Source organism: Dermacentor andersoni, chromosome 3, assembly GCF_023375885.2.
Source record: "Dermacentor andersoni chromosome 3, qqDerAnde1_hic_scaffold, whole genome shotgun sequence".
Classification (NCBI taxonomy): Eukaryota; Metazoa; Arthropoda; class Arachnida; order Ixodida; family Ixodidae; genus Dermacentor; species Dermacentor andersoni.
The window spans coordinates 233,088,270-233,103,207 of record NC_092816.1 but is presented as its reverse complement, the minus strand read 5'-3'; the positions used below and the strand labels follow the sequence as shown (position 1 = coordinate 233,103,207).

The window sequence follows — 14,938 nt, the reverse complement described above, 5'->3', positions numbered from 1 at the left end:
ATATTTTTAATACAAGTATTTGAGTATTAGTAACACAAATTATGAGGAGTGCTTTCGTTATCGGGCTAGTACCGGAATGTCGCTGGGGGGTCTCAAATTGTGTTATGCATTTACCTCAATTTCTCGGTTACTAAAGCTCTGTTCGCGATTATATTGACGCCTTAGACGTTCTAGAACATTGCTCTACCACTTTCACTTGAATTTCTGGTAACCTTTAGTGTCCCTTTAAGTGGTCACGTTACCCACAGGACTCTCGCGGTGTAAGAGAACTTACGAGTAGCTAGCGGGTATATAATCTAATAAATCTTTCGCCAAGTGTCGACAGACGTCCTTTTTATATATATTAGAGCGGTTTAGCGTGTCCAGTATTCGGATAAACGCAGTTGAGGCGTTGGGGCGGAGCCATAAACAGGAGCGGCCTGCATGGTGCATCCACCTGGCGGCGCAAAGCTCAAACGGACAAAAGCAGCTAATATTGCTGTAACAAAGTTTATTCTACTTCGATGCTGGTGTAAATTTTCGGCACTGGCGTAATTGCGTTGCTGCCGAAAATTTATACCCGCAGCAAAGTAAAATACATCTGGTTACTGCAATATTAGCTGTTTTTGTCTGTTTGAGCTTTGCGTCACCAGGTGGCTGCACCGTGCAGGCCGCTCTCGTTCATGGCTCCACCCCAACGCCCCAGCCTGCGTTTACCCGAATGCCGGACACTGTAAACATCTCTATTAACTGCTTTTAATAAGAATGGTTTTGTGTGCTTTACTTCATATGCTTGATTTCTTGTTTTAAAAATGATAACGCAGCAAAGATCGGACTTGATGGCGCTGCGAGCACACGCGACCTAACTGCGGCTTGCGTTTGGGGCCGCTAACCTATAACGTGATTCTGCTTGCGTACGCAAACGCAAACGCACCCAAGTGCTAGGGGCCCCAACGCCTTGCGTCCCCTAAACTAAAACTCTCTAATACGATCAACGTGATATTGCGTCTTGGCAGCGGACGCGTTGGGGATCGTTTGTTGCACTGCGCAAATAGTGAGCTTGCCACAGTGCGCGTCCTGCGCTGAGTCGCGCGAAATCTCGCAAAAGTGATCGTATCTCTGAATGCGACCGCTTGAGAATGCGACCATTTCACCTCTTCGGCAATTGTACGCTTCCAAGCTGACAAAGCAATAGATGGACTATGTCGGCTGTGCTGTAAAAGGTCAATTCCTATCAATGTTTCTCACTTTAAAGCGCTGTTTATGATTTTAATAGTTTGTAGAGTTAAAACCAGTTTTGATAACTTCCTTAGTTTGGTTATTCTTGTCCTCCGCTTGTCGATTTTTTTTTTCTTCTGCATACTGGCATACTCTCATTGAACGTAGTAGTTTCTTAGTGACCAGAGAGCATGCAAATGCAAACGCGTCTATACACACACACACACACACATATATATATATATATATATATATATATATATATATATATATATATATATATATATATAGGTTAACCTAACAACAGTACTTTTGGGAAAACAGTAAATACTTTTTCTGCATAGTCGCACATGCGAATACAGAATTTTTTATGAATATTGAAATAAGGAAGAAGAAACAGATGTACTTATTGATCGTGAACATATCAAAGAGATACTCGTTTCAAACGTGATTCATTCAACAATGCCTTAGTAACCGCATAGTTCTCAGAACCAATCTGTATCCAGCAAAATAAAGAAATAAAAGAATCAGATAAATAAGTCATGCGCAAATCCGCACGAAAAGTCCGTTTTAAGCGACGGTAACTATTCAGTACGATGTGAAAGCAGGAGCAACGTTTCGACAAGTGGACTTGTCTTCTTCAAGCGACATACGGTTTCCTCGCCACAATATGTATAGGTGGGGTTGTTCTAAAAGGGAGAGAGCGTAAGGCGGGTGGGTGCGGCAACGAGCGAAGGTGTGTTAGCGTGTCGAATTGAGAATAAAGGAGACCTGTGCACAAGGCCAGGGACACGGCCGTCTGTCAATCACTTGTCAACGCCCGTGTGTCAGCCGGCGTGTCAACGGCGCGCACAGCAGCCCCTGTATTGCCTGTTTCACTGGTGGTCGTAGGCTATCGTGTCTCTGATAGAGATAACAGAAGGAGCGGCAGAAACCGGTGCTCATAAATAAAAAAGAGAGAAAAAAAGAAGGAAGAAAATACTGAAATGGTCTAAATAAATAAATGAAGGGGATAAAACGGAAGGAAGAAGGAAAAAAGAAAGAAAGAGAAAGGAAGAAGTAAAGCCCCTAAGAAACCAAACTAAGTGTCGTTGCCTATAGCTTGAAATTAGCATAGCGAACAGATTTTAAAGCTCCCGTTGAAACGTTTATGCCTATTGGTTGCAATGTCTTGAACTTATGGATAAGGTATGATTCTCTGTATTTTCTTTCTCGTTCAGAATGGAAATTCGACTGTAAGATGTACACTTTAAGTTCATCAAAGTTATGACCTGGTTGGTTGAAATGCTTGGCGACGGCTTTGGGAAGTTTTTAGCTGTGTAGCGATGTCCGTTTAATCTGACGTTCATTGATTGTCCTGTTTCACCGGTATATTGTTTCTTACAGAAGGAACATTCAAGCATCTAAATCGCATCCGAACTTATACAAGTGAAGCTACATTTGACTTCATATGTATAACTATTTGCAGTGCTTTTCATTTTAATCTCACTTTGAAGGTGCCTGCAGGTTTTGCACCTGGGGCGACAACATGCTTTTATTACCGGGGAATGCTGTTGGCTGACTTTTGCGCGCAATAACATGTCTTTAAAGTTCCTGTTGCGGCGATAGGTAACCCTATGTACATCTGGGAACACTTTTCTCAGACGCTCGTTACTTGATAATATTGGGTGGTATTTTCGTAGGATGTTGTTTATGTAAGGCTGGCGGTCTGTCAGATTCTGGTGTAGGCTCTTTCTTCGCCAATTCCGACTGTCTCTCCAATCTTGACGCGGCATCATAAGCTCTATCGAGAGCAACTTGGGGATAGTTCCTTTCTGCTAGCGTTGTTGTGAGGTCATTTAGGTGGTGGATGTAATCGTGGTCTTCCATTCGTCTTATTCGCTTCGTTTGTCCGACAAAAATTCCTTGCTTGCAGTGTCGCGAGTGATGACTGTTGTAGTCTGAATATTGCTAGCTATCCGTTGGCTTCCGGTAAAGTATCGTTCTCAGTTTTCCGTTTTCTATGTAGACCGCCGTGTCCAGGAAGTTGATCTGACTAAGAGAGTGGTGAGCAGTAAATTTAATACTCGGGTGAAAGCAATTGAAATGGCTAATTAAACCGGTCAACGCACTTGTGCCATGTTCCCTTACTATAAATATGTCGTCAATGTAACGAATATAGGTGTGGGGCTTTAAAGGGTAGGAATTCAACAGGTCTGCTGCAAGCTGTCCCATGAAAATGTTCGCATACGTGGGAGTGAATGGTGTTCCCATGCTAGTGCCGAAAGTTTGCAGGTAGTGAATAGAATCAATTCGAAATAGTTGAGCGTGAGAACCAAAGGAGCGACAGGTAAACTTCGGGAGCATGTGCTTGGAGATTGATTGCGAGGGATTTAGAAAGGGCTTCAATTCCTTCACTCATGGGTACGTTGATTTAAAGGGCAGAAACGTCCAAAGTGACTAGAATGGCGCATTTTGTTATATCGCAAGCTTGACACGGACAACAGAAGGCACATCTGACACACACAGCGGTCGGAAAGGATTTGGTTGGTGTTGATGCCATTGATAATTCGAAGGAAGTGCGGCGTGTCTTGAACAAAAGATGGGAGGGTGGGGGGGGGGGGGGTTGACAGGTGGTGATTTAAGAACTTAGATAGTGACTCAGTAGCTGTGTTGTTGTTAGACGCAATAGGCCGACCTGGGATTTCTGCTGTAAATATTTCTTACACCGGAAGGTTATGTATTTTAGGAAGAAGATAAAAGCTGCCTGCTTTTTTTTCTTGGGCGTCATGAAGCGATATTCAGATTGCGTGATTAGTTCCCTGGACAGAAGCTCCCTATTGTGTTTTCCACAGTATTGCTGTAAGCTGAAGTTTGGTTAGAGTCGAGTTTTCTGTAATGGGTGTGGTTGCTCAGTTGTTGGAGGCCTCATACTTGTAATTTTCTATAGGTCAGATTACGATACTGCCGCCTTTGTCTGCTGATTTTATTACAATATCATTCCTTTCCGCAACTTATTTAAGGATTTGGTGGTGGGCGGGAGGCAAATTTTTGCGTTTCCGGCAATGCCGCGCTGACTCTAGAATTTGCTTTGATATCAGCGTCTTGTATACATCCTGGTCTGGGCACTATTCGGCTTCCGGTGTCCACGTGCTAGGTGGTTTACGAGAGTCTCTATCTTGTTTTCCTACGCCTGGCCTATCGAAAAAGAAGTCCTTAATGCGCACACGTCTTGAAAACTATGTTATATCTTTGTGGAGTTCGTATCCGTTTACTGTTTCTCTTTTTTCTTTTCTTTCTTTCTTTTTTTAGGAGCTCCGGTTTCTGCCGCTCCTTCTGTTATCTCTATCAGAGACACGATAGCCTACGACCACCACTGAAACAGGCAATAGAGGGGCTGCTGTGGACGCCGTTGACACGCTGGCGTTGACACGTGGCTGACAGGCGGCCTTGTCCCTGGCCTTGTGCACATCGCTCCTTTATTCTCAGTCCGACACGCTAAAACACTTTCGCTCGTTGCCGCACCCACACGCCCTCTCCCCTTCAGAAGAACCCCACCTATATATACTGTGGCGAGGAAAGCATATGTCGCCTTGAAGAACTCCACTAGTCGAAACGTTGGTCCTGCTTTCACCTTGTTCTCGTTTTGCTCATCGTCTTGAATTTCCATCCCCCGCCTTCCCCGTGTTTTCCCTGGATTCAGTGTGATCGAAGATCTGCCTGATGCACGGCACTACGATGCCGAGCTCTTTCTCGAAAGACACGAAGACACAGCTCGAATGCTCGCGAACGCCCGCCGCCGGCCGCGTACTTTCTCAAGCGGGGCGGAGACACGGGTCACCGCCCCTGCGGCTACCTGACGCAATGCGGCGGCAACTCGAGAGCCACACTGGTGAAGTGGCGCCGTTTGGCCACTTCTCCACCACCGTGGTCTCGGCGTTCGATTTTGCAACCTTCGACTTCTCTTGGGATTCCAGCCCACGTGACCAGGACCAGAACTAGCTAGCGGCCGTCTAGCATCTCGCAAGCTACCAGAACTCCCAAAAACAAAAAGGTCCAAAGTTCGTCTCTACATCAAGTGTTGATTCTCTGTTTGACTCACTGTAGCCGACATAATGGAGAGAGAGAGAATAAACATTTTTATTGGTTGAATGCTGCTTTGGAGAGGCGTCCTCATTCCAGAATGCCTTGAGCTCGGGCCGCGTCCTGGACCCTCGCAATCAGCCGTTGCTGATCCTCGAGGTCGGAGCTGGCCAAGGCTCTCTCCCAAAGCTCGTTAGTGGGGTAAGGGTTCGGAGGATTTAACGGTGCCGCTCTGCAACCCCCTACTATGTGTCTGAGGGACCCGGCCTCTGCGCAGAAGCGGCATTGCGGAGAGAATTGTGTACGTGCTATGAGGTGATTTCTGGTTGGGTGGGGGAATGTATTAACCTGTAGAGCTCGGAGGAATCGCTCCTGCTCCCTAGGTAGTGACTTGTGTGGGGGTGCATATGTTCTGCGGCTCAGCTTGTAGTGTTGTGTGATGTCTTGATACGAGATTAAAGGGTGCATGCGCTCGGGTTCAGATTCCTCGGCGTCGGCTCGGTGGGTCAGATCTCGAGCCACGTGTTTGGCGACCCCGTTGCCAGGAATGCATTGATGAGCTGGCGCCCAGATGATCATGACTGATCTCGTTGGCGGCTTTTGATTGATGATCCGGAGCGTAGTGGTATGAATTCTGCCGCTAGAAAAGTTGCGGCACGCCTGTTGGGAGTCGGTCACTATGACTTCAACCTCTGTTTGGAAGAGCGCGAGGGCTATGCCCGCTTCCTCACCTTGGAGGGGATTGTATCGTGTGAGCGAAATGCTGGTCCGATGTTCTTTGTTGACAACTACGGTGGCTGTCGTGGCTGCGCGTCTGGGGTAAGAAGCCGCGTCCGTGTAGGCTGTAGAGCGTAAAGTCCCGTATCGCTTGTGTATGGCCAGGGCGCGGGCCTCCCTTCGCTCTGCGTGGTGCACTGGGTGCATATATCGAGGTAGAGGACGTACGGTGATTTTGCTCCGAATGGCATGGGGTAAGCTGGCAGTCTGAGGCGGCCGATGGCTCAGAGGGGCAGAAAGCCCCAGGCGTAAGAGAATGGACCTCCCCGCTTCGTAACCGCCAGCCTTGTTCGCTGACTAGATAAATGTGCCTCTATCAGCTCCTCGGCTGTCTTGGGCACACCTACTCGTAGTAGGCGTTCTGTGGACGTACTGATTGGCAGGCCCATCGCTTGCTTATATGCCTTTCTGATCATTGTCTTGATTTTCTTGAGTTCCGTCGCGTTGAGAAGTGCGTATGGAATAGCGTAAGTTATTCGAGACACGACGAAGGCTTGGACAAGCCGAAGCGTGTCCGCCTCCCCCATGCCTCTTGTCTTGGTTGTTATTCGCCGGATCATGTGGGTAACTTGGGCTGTTGTATTCTTAAGCTTTTGAATTAATATTGTATTGGTGCGATCCGACTGGAAAACCATTCCCAATATCTTTACGCTCTGAGACGGAACGATGGTGTGTCCCTCCAGTTGTATGCTGATAGTGGGCGAGTCGGATGTGTGCTTTTTTCGAGGTGAGACCTGGAGTAGCTCCGACTTTTGGGGGGCGCAACTGAGCCCGCATGACTTAGCATAGTCGCTAACCACGTCTGCAGCTTCCTGCAAGCGGTTCTCCATTTCCCCGATGGACCCTGTGGACGACCAGATGGTAATGTCGTCGGCATATAGGCCATGCCGGATCCCTGGGATGTTATCGAGGAGCGGCGGTAGGCCTATTAGGGCGATATTGAAAAGGAGAAGGGATAACACTGCGCCCTGTGGTGTGCCGCGCCCGCCCAGTAGGAAGGGATTTGTGGCTTTGTCCCCGACCTTCAGGATGGCTTTTCTATCTGAGAGGAAATCTCTGATGTAGGAGCACGTCCTGGCCCCACAGCCCAGCACGTTCAGCCTTTGCAAGATTGCTGTATGCTTGACGTTATCGAACGCCGCTTTAAGATCTAAGGCGAGGATAGCCGTGGGGGAGTTGCGTGTCGCTGGTACAATCACCTCCTCTTTCAGCTGAAATAGGATGTCTTGAGTTGAGAGGTGTGGACAGAATCCTATCATTGTTGTTGGAAGTTTCCCCGAGTCCTCCAGGAATGGTTGTAGCCGGTTGAGAACGATGTGCTCTAGGAGCTTTCCTACACACGAAGTGAGGGAGATCGGTCGTAGGTTCTCAATCGCTGGTGGCTTGCTTGGCTTCGGTATAAGACGAACCTCGGCCATTTTCCAGTCCTCGGGAAGGTTTCCTTCCCTCCATACTTCGTTAAGATGAGCGGTAAGCTCTAGTAAAGAGGGGCTGTCAAGATTTCCAAGTGCCTTATTGGTCATTTGGTACATTCCCGGGGCTGAGTGGCGTCTCAAGCCCATTATCGCCGCTGTTACTTCATGTAGATGAATGTCCTCATTTAGGAGCTCGTTAGGGGTGCCGGTGTAGGGTGGCAGAGGCTCCGATGGCTGTGTGGGGAAGTACTGGGCTTTGAGAGTCAAAAGGAGGTTCGCCTCGTTTCCAGGAAATTGGTGAATTACTCGGGCCATATTGTGGTGGGATTCCGTTTTCCTGCTGGCCGGGTTGATTAAATACCTCAATAACTTCCACGTCTTGGAAGTACTCAGTCTTCCTCTCAAGCTGTCGCAGGGGGATAGCCAATTGTCTCGGCATAGCGTGGTAGCGTATTCCGCAGCCTCTTCTGTGAGTAGTGCTATTCGCCTCTTGAGCTTGCGATTTAATCTTTGCCTTTTCCAACGCTTCAGCAGGCTACGCCAGGCTTCCCACATGTGGAGCAAGCGAGCGTCGATGCTCGGAGTGGTGGTGGATGTTTCAAGCATCTTGGTGTGCGCCTTCACATCCTGGTGAAGCTGCGTGATCCAGTCCTGAATTGACTGAAGCTGTTGGCTCTGTTCGTTCGCAGCACTTTCTTCTCTTATCTCCCGCAGCTTGGTCCAATCTGTGAGGCGAGCAGTGCCTATCCTGGCTTTGTATTCGAGCCCATGGAGAGTGGTGGCTAGCAGCGCATGGTCGCTGCCTAGGCACTCCTCCAGATTGGTCCAGCAAGCTTGGAGGATACTTCTGATGAGGGTTAAAGGGGTGGAGACATCAAAATTCTGTTCATGCGTTTGTTGATTCAAACGTTGCGTCATGCTTCAGGGAGCACGATAAACACAGCGGGATTCATATATATCTGATAAATAATTTAATAATAGCATTATTATACCGAGCGATTTCGGTTTCGGTTTCTGGGCTCCGGGGGAATGCTATGACGTCACAGAGGAGGAAACGCAACATGGCTCGGTCACGTGGGCCACAAAAAATAGTGACGGAAAACTATGCTGCGTCGTCTGCTCGCGCATACGCGTGCTCTGCCAGCAGAGGTCAACAACTGGCGATTCGAAGTGCATGTCGCGATTATTATAATTATTGCGAAGGGCGACAACAACGGTAAGAAAATATTGCGGCTTGTGAGAGTCGGTGATTCATTCCGAAGCGCCGTAGGCTTTAGCTTTGAAGTGAACCAGAAAAGGCCTAGCGACGATATCGGCGGCGCCGAACGATCAGAGGCGGTGAAGCTGCCGTCGGTGCCAGAGTGACCACTCCTCGGTCGCTGATTGGCCGCTTCGCCGTACGGCTGCCGCACAAATGGGTCCTCGGCCCGTCCTCTCTACGGCTAGGAAATCTCGCCGTTCGCGAGCAAAACCGCCGTCGCACGGGGGCCCGCGAACGGCAAACGGCGTGCGGCGAGTTTCCGTGCCGGTAACGTGGATGGCCCGGTAACGGGGAAAGGCCAAGCGAAGGAGAGTCCGCTCCGAGCTGCCGAACTATGCGACTATGCGAGGAGAGAAGCGGACAACACGAACGCCGCATATCCTGGTCCCTTTCGGAGTCAGCCGGTCACACTCAAACGTGCCCGTCCGCACGGCAACTCGCCGCACGCAGTTTGCCGTTCGCGGGCCGCCGTGCCGCGTTCGTGTTGTACACTTCTCTCCTCTTGTGTCCGTGTCTGCACGCCTTACCCCTTCTTTGCATTAAGAAAGGATTTCTATATGCCTGTAGCTCGGTCATAGTGGAGGCTATGCTCGGTCGCTGGGCTCAACAGGCTCCGCAATCGGCATTTCATCGCTACTCATCATACGTCACGTTTTTGTGCTAGTGTGCTATCACGACAATATTTTCGTTCCTCCTCTGTGACGTAGTAACTGCCGCGCTAGCGATGGGTCTTGACTACAAGAATGAGTTTTTAATGACTTTTTGGAGCTGAATTAAAATTATTTTGAAATGTTTGCAGCGTCCAATACCTCGTTCTGGGTATTATATAAATCAGAAAAGTTGTAAACAAACTTGCAGCACAGGAAAAAAAAAGGAAACGTAGCTTGCAGTTGGCATTCACTTAATAAATTAGTTACGAGTAATTCCTATATATAAGCATGGCGGCAAGAATGCGTTTAGCAATTTTCGTGCGATTTCATTATTGCCTGTCTTTTTCAAGGGTATAGTGAAAGTTATCCATGTCAGACTCTTATCACACTTCAACAGGCATAACTTACTACATGATTTACAGCATCACTTGATAGTGAAACAGCACTGTTGATGCATAAAGAAGTTATTTTAACAGTGTTGCGAATCAGAGAACTAATTGCCAGTATTTATGTAGGTTTTTCAAAGGCTTCTGACCTTATTAATCATTAGACGTTTCTTCATGAACTAGAAAATACAGTGTCCGGGGGATCCCGCATGAGCGTTTGAAATCTCATCTCCGAAGTAAAGCAGTTCGTAAGCACTGACAACGCTTCATCTTTATTACAAATACGCGCAGGCGTTCCACAGGGCAGTACAGTACTGAGACAGCTTCTGTGCCTGCTATATGTAAACAATATAACAGACAGTGCCCGCGATGTCAGAATGATCTCGTACGCAGAATGTACCACAATTCTCCTTAGGGGTACATCTGAAGCATAAATAGAACGGAAAGCACATCTGGCACTTGTAAAACTTAAAACAATGGGTAGATGTAAACCGCTTAAAAATAAATGCCTCTAAAATTAAAATGCTTCTGTTTGCCTCGAAATGTGAAAGATTAAAGGGTATTCATATTGACAAGTGTACTTATCTTTATCGGGCCACCACGTTTCGCCGCCTAACAAATGTTATCGCCCAGCGCGGGACGCGCCTGCATATATCTGAAGTTTCTGGAAAGTTATCGATGCTTCTATTTGCTGTCTGTTGTCGCCGAACCTTGTGTTATCTGATTTCATCGCCTGACGCGAATGGTGTAGAACTTTGTGGAAGGCACGCGGGTCCCAACGATTAGTCTGCAACGTTCGACGACTGCTGTATAAAAGCCGACGCGCTTGAACCGCTGATCAGATTTTCGACGATCGCTGACTGTGTTCGGCGCTGTCGCCGTTCTTTGAGTGTAGCCTCTTTTTGAGGGCACAAGTTCGCCCAATAAAACGCTAGTTTCGTCTTTCTCACTTTGGCTGCTTTCTTCACAGTCACTACCACGTGACAATATCAACTTGGGTAATGAACTTGTAGAAACTGTAAATAGCGTAAAAACTACATGTGTGGTATTTTCTAGAAATTCGGCATGGAATGAGCACGTCGAATACATTAAATCTAAAATGTCTTCTTCGGTTGTTATCATCTCGCGTACGAGACATATGTTTCCAGTTAAAGTTAAAATACTTCTTCATAACTCGCTGACGCTCTCAATTTTACAGCATTGTAGGGCCATCTCGTGTACGACTGCTGTCACAAATCTGTCGAAACTGCACTTACTCGAAAAAAAGGCTTTCTCCCATAGTATCATTTTTTTTTTATAGAGAACGGTATTCTGGCCGTGCTTTGATTACACAATTTTAGATTGCTCTTAAGTTACAAATACTTCTTAAAGAATACTTACACTGTAACTATTTCACTGTGTAATTACAGGAAAATGTGCACGCAAGACCAACAAGGCCCAAAGAAAAAATTATTGTTCCAATATCGCGAACGAATTATGATAAGCAATCCATACGTTACACCTTACCATCCTTGGCGGATACGTTATATGACGATAACTTTGATATTACTTGCCATGCCAGGAATTTCATTAAAATGTACTGCCAACAGAAGTTTCCTTGTACATATAAATCTACCTGCAACTTACGTTTCTTGTTATTCATTTTTCCTATTTTCGCAAAATATTATGCGTTGTTATATTCTAAAAGTACACTGCTAAATTTGTATCTTAACTGTTCTGCAAAATTAACATCATAGGTGCGCACCCTTTTTCTTTTATATATGTCGTAATTTGTGAGACCATTGCTATTGTGTTTATGTACTCTATACAAGCACTGTACTTTTGCTCCTGCTCTATTGCTATAGGGGGAGGACCTACGTCAAGCTCTGTTAACTTTTTGTCTTGTTTTCTCCTACGAAGGAAAATAAAATTGAATGGAAAAATTGAATTCAAAGAAAAGACGTGCATGATGCGCGAGGGCAACGGCGCATGCCACTGCAATGCAGGTGATAAAAGGCTCACCTCGCTTGAAGTCCAGAAGAAACCATCGATAGCAAAAGTAGAAGTGTGTATAGTCTCCATTCTGGTGCATCAGCTCGAACACCTCAGCGTCCAGAATCTGTGTGAGAAAGGTGTGGGTGAAATGTAAGTAGCCACCGAATCTATTCGGTACAGAACTGTTGGAAAGTGGAGCCTGCACGGCCTACGTGATGAGAATTGAACTCTGGCATTGAAGATCACGCTAAAGCTGGATTACGCTCGTGTAATTTTTTATTTACAAGATTCCTGCATCGCCGTAGTGACATTACTGCAAAGGGGTCACGAAGTCCACGCAGTTTTGGTGCACACGTGGGCAAATCAGAATGCGCGGTAATTGAAACGCCGAATACAAGATCTAATGGCACAAATAATGCACAAATCCGTGTACGCGAAAATGAAACGTAACAGGTTCCAACAATGAAAGACTCATCAGTTATATCAATTATTTCTACCACGAGTTGATTCCAATCCCCAGGTGTGCTTACAAAAAAAGAGTTCGTGTAACTACGGCTACTAAATTAGTATTGCCCTTGTTTTGTGTACTGACATGACATCGAAATACATGCTGGCTCCAAAGGATGCTCCGTTGCAGTGCAACCCGTGTTGCTACAACAATCAACGCTTATACCACGTGTCCCACGTAAACACGTGTCTCACGTAAAAGTTGCACGTGACCAGTCGCGCGGCAACAATTTTGTGTATCGTGGGCTTCCTTTCAGGTGTGGAAAAAAAATGTGTAGCACGAATTGAGCAATAGAATTCTGGATTGGGAATTTTTCAGCACGGTCTACAATTTTCTCACTGACATTTCCGCGCTGAATAAATCATTTCAGAAGTTGATTATGTAATAATCAATTATATAATTATGTAATCAGGTGAAATACAAGAAAACCTGCGGCAGAATAACCCATCTCGCGATGAATGTCAGCGGTAATGCGTCGGCATTTCATCAGCATAGTGACACAACGCATTGTCACCGTCGAAACGAGTTACGTACGAGGAGCGCACTGCAGCGGGAGCCCTTCTGCGGTTCCCTCGCCGCCAGCGTGAAGCCTGCGCCTGGCCCCCGAAGTGCACGTTGGCACAAGTCACGTGGGACACTTGGCATTTCACAATGTTCGACAAAAGAGACGTTTCCATGGTTTTCTAATCGAAATAAATGACGTTTGTAACCCGCTTTTGCCTGTGGAATCCTCTTCCACCGGCACTGATGTGCGCCCACTGGACAGGAGAAAAAAATACGCGCCACCACCGAGCAATGCCACATCAAATATATGTCGGAAATGTGTTCTTTGCTGTCTTAGATAATATTTCAGCGCCGGCAGAAGGACAAGAGGGAGACGCAGACACCGTGATGCGCTAACTTCAACAGTATGTATCTTCCCGACAAGAAACTGTTCAAGCTAGCTTACCATGGTGGCTACGTCTCTCCTTTTTCCCTATCTACCGGCGCTGAATTCTTCTTTAAGTTCGCATACCAATACGCCCATACCACACACATATCAAGTTCTGATCGTCGTCGCTTTAGAACTGAATACATTCCATTCTACATTAGTTGAAGTGAATAACACACACAGGTCATACAGGTTTGGAAGTATGCTCAAGTGATGCCCAAGGTTGTTTTTTTTTCTTGGCGCTTCTTCTGTCTTCTCATTGTCAGTTTTGTGGTGCTAAGAACATGAAGTCAACTAGAACAAAGTATCCATAGCATCAGAACCAGAGTGCAGGTGATAGGAGCAAGGCTACATATTGTGAGACTAACTTTTATTATGGAACTACTGAAGCCTCAGGTCGACCAGAATCCGAGTTTAAGCATTAAGTGACGATGTTATGTGTAAATGCACTGCATTCAATCAAACTATCAGATTTTGAAACTTGTTATCAATGCACTTGCCATCAGGTACTCTGTTTATGTAAGGGTCTATATATAAGGGTCTACACCATTTTTATTGACTTTAGCAAAGCTGTCCGACACAGTACTACACTCTAAATTGCTTTTGAAACTCCATAATATTCTAAATAACACTCAGTTAGTGTCTTAGATTTCCAGTTTCCTTTCTTTGCGTTCCCAATTCGTATGCTATGATCCTGCGGATTCGTCTGTAGTCGACGTCACCTCAGGAGCCCCACAGGGATCCATACTTGGGCCTCTACTATTCTTATTGTTTATTAACGACCTTCCAGACCATGTTACTTCAAGAATACGCCTCTACGCAGATTATTGTTATATACAGCCCAGTTGACTCACTCGCTGATCATCAGCGCCTTAAAGATGCCTTTGTTTCATTTTGTGACTCGTGTGCTACTTGGAAAATGAGCATAAATTTTGATAAAACTGTTATAATGTTGACTCAGAAGGGTTTGGGTGCGAGCTAGTTGGTACGGATCATTCATATTTAAAACAGCGCCAAAAAACACGGACAAGGGGGGACACAGGACGAGCGCTGACTGCCTATCGTCATCCAGTATAATGAAGAGCTCAATGTGCAAAAGAACGGGATTTGCGTAGGCTCTCGGATTGCGCCCATAATGAGTGATCTATTGTTGGCGCACTATGATAGTCTCCTCCAGGAGCAACTCAGCACAATTCCTGTTAAGAAGGTGTTTCGCTACGTCGACGATTTTCTGGTGATTCTTTCTGCCCACCCTAATGAAGCCACAACCCTGGTCGACCAAGTGTTTGAAAAATTTAAGTGCATCTATCGAGGTTTGACGTTCACAAGAGAATTGCCGGAAAAAGGCCAAATCCGCTTCCTAGACCTTGCACTACACCTCCAAGAAGGGCACACGTGTTGGATGTATGCCCCGCGTTCCAAAAAACACCTTCTCCCCTACACATCCAACCATTCTAAAGTGGTGAAGCGCTCCATCGCCCTAGGGGCCCTTAGAAATGCGGTCGTTCGCTCTTGCCACCACTCGATGTCCAGCAGCCTCTCCAATCAAGTCCAGCGGCTTAAAACAAGTGGCTATCCTGAACAACTGCTGTCATCCTTGGCTCGTTCCCCCAAAAAACTGCGCGAGGCGGGTGATGTCTTAACCAAGATTGTTGCGATCCCATATATACATGGTGTGTCCCATCGCATCAAGAAAGCCGCAGGCCGGGCTGGTATAAAGGTCGTGTTCACTGCGCCTAACAAGTTGGGAAGGATGTGCAAAAAATAAACGAAAGCC

The 14,938-nt window shown here is 46.5% G+C and overlaps 1 protein-coding gene across 3 annotated transcripts in view; it reads right to left on the bottom strand.

Moving 5' to 3' along the window:
- Window positions 1-14,938, bottom strand: part of LOC126536038 (small G protein signaling modulator 1-like) — a 258,900-nt gene that overhangs the window by 30,519 nt on the left and 213,443 nt on the right. For all 3 annotated transcript variants that reach the window (XM_050182933.3, XM_050182941.3, XM_055072625.2), the window contains one exon: window positions 11,750-11,846. In XM_050182933.3, the coding sequence (XP_050038890.2) occupies window positions 11,750-11,846 (97 nt within the window). The remainder of the gene's footprint in view (window positions 1-11,749; window positions 11,847-14,938) is intronic.